Raw genomic sequence first — 2,078 nt, 5'->3', positions numbered from 1 at the left:
CCAGCATAAATTCAGTTCAAAAAAATGTAAGTTCATTAGTAGCAGAGCATGAGGCTAAATCAGTATGTCTTTATAAAACAGTAAAAAAATATATATGCAAAAGCTGACATATCTCAGTGGAGAGAAAGGCAAATTCATTGTTAAAATTGTGCAACAGATTTTGCAAAAGATTTTGCAGATACCTTATGAAAGATAATGAACAAGTTAAATATATCATTTAGGAATAAAGAATTATAAACAATCCAAGTACCAAGATGACCTCATTGACATATTAACTCTTTAACCCAGTTGACAAACATTCCAAGGCCTGCTTTATATCTCTGTTCCTCAGGCTGTAGATGAAGGGGTTCAGCATGGGGGTAACTACTGTATACATGACTGAAGCAATTATGTCTTTGGAATCCCATGATGAGGACAGTAAGTAAACACCTACAAGTGTCCCATAGTATAAAGACAGCACAAGGAGATGGGAGCCACAGGTAGAAAAGGCTTTCAAGAGCCTCTTAGTGGAGGGAGCCTTCAGGATGATGGTTCCTATACGGATATATGAGCCCAGAATAATAGCCAAAGGCAGGACAGAAAACACTCCTCCCTCAGCAAAGAGGACCAGCTCATTGAGGGAGATGTCTGAGCAGCTGAGCTTCAGGAGCACAGTGAGTTCACAGAAGAAGTGGGTGATGACATTGTTGGCACAGAAGGACAGTTGGACCAAGAGGATGGTGTGCAAGAGGGCATTGCCACAGGAGAGGATCCAGGATCCAGCCACCAGCAGGACACACAACTCCTCCTTCACAATGGTGGTGTAGTGAAGAGGGTGACAGATGGCCACATACCTGTCATATGCCATCACTGCCAGAAGGAAATTGTCAAGACAACCAAAAACTGTGGAAAAATACAACTGAGAAATGCATCCCACATAGGGAATGGATTGTTGCTGTGTGTGCATATTCATGAGCATCTTAGGAACAGTGACAGATGACAGAGAAATGTCAGAGAAGGCCAAGTGGCTGAGGAAGAAGTACATGGGCGTGTGCAGGTGGGAGTCCAGCCTGATGAGCAGGATGATGAGCAGGTTGCCCAGCACTGTGGTCAGGTACATGCCCAGGAACAGGGCAAAGAACAGGCCCTGCTGCCCTGGAGGGATGCGGAGCCCCAGGAGGAGGAATTCGGACATGCTGCTCTGTTTTCCAGGTATCATGCCACTCAACTCTCTGCTGGACATGAGGAAGGCTGGGACTCTCAGAATCGTGGAAAAATAACCAGAACCATCACATCTCATACTGTAATTTTCTAAGAAAGTCATGAAATTTTATCTATAACCTTATTAATTTTTTGTACTATTAAATGTATGCATCTCTGCTGTGACCCAGGAAAACATTGAACCCAAAAAGCAGCCAACAAGACCTCACTGCAGAGAAGCAGGAGGTGTTTACCATTTCATTCAGCCATTACTTATTGAACATAGAGACTGTGTGGGGACCTCTACTAAGGACTCAGATGCTACAGTGAACAAGAAAAGCAAGGTGCCCATTTCTAGGAGTTTACAGCTCAGTGACCATGGAGGGACAATTTGTTCACTGGTCTGGTGAATATACAATTCACTGCAGGAGAGTTGGAAAATGAGCCCTGAAAACTGGGATGAATTGTGTCTGCCTTAAGTAAATATGAGACTCCAGTGCTGAGGAGATGTTGGAACAATGTGACACTCTGCCTGTGATCTTGCCAAGTCCCATTGATCTACAACTGTAACCTGAGGGACACTCTAGGAAATGGTGCCCTTTTAAAGGCACTTGATGCCACTATAGCTCTGAAACCAGAAAAGTCCACAAACTGCCTTTCATAACAGTGCTGAACATTTTGATGAATATTTCGGTACTGGAATGAGTACTTCACTGGTATTTCCTAGTTATATCCACTCATCAGCCTTACATTCCCTGATAATACAACCACTTCACAGCTGCAGTAAGAATTTGTGGTCTTTCTCTTATTTCAGCTTTTAAGAAATAGAAACATAAGTGATAGAAAATCTGTGGACACAGAGCAGTACAGTGGCAGGCAGAATGGTACATAGTTGTGTG

The 2,078-nt window shown here is 43.2% G+C and overlaps 1 protein-coding gene across 1 annotated transcript; it reads right to left on the bottom strand.

Annotated features, from left to right (window-relative positions):
- Positions 1–271: 271 nt before the first annotated feature.
- On the bottom strand, positions 272–1,198 carry LOC118992164 (olfactory receptor 1J4-like). The gene has a single exon (XM_037053843.1). It carries the CDS (start codon positions 1,196–1,198, stop codon positions 272–274), a length of 927 nt encoding a protein of 308 aa, XP_036909738.1.
- Positions 1,199–2,078: the final 880 nt, after the last annotated feature.

This window comes from Sturnira hondurensis, unplaced genomic scaffold (genome assembly GCF_014824575.4).
Source record: "Sturnira hondurensis isolate 20B ecotype Veracruz unplaced genomic scaffold, ASM1482457v3 Scaffold0007961, whole genome shotgun sequence".
NCBI classification, from domain to species: domain Eukaryota; kingdom Metazoa; phylum Chordata; class Mammalia; order Chiroptera; family Phyllostomidae; genus Sturnira; species Sturnira hondurensis.
Note: the sequence above shows the minus strand (reverse complement) of the source record. Positions and strands in the feature narration are given on the sequence as shown.

What these genes read in the sequence shown, in the direction of transcription:
- LOC118992164 (XM_037053843.1), bottom strand. Translation starts at nt 1,198, where the DNA reads ATGATACCTGGAAAACAGAGCAGCATGTCCGAATTCCTCCTCCTGGGG.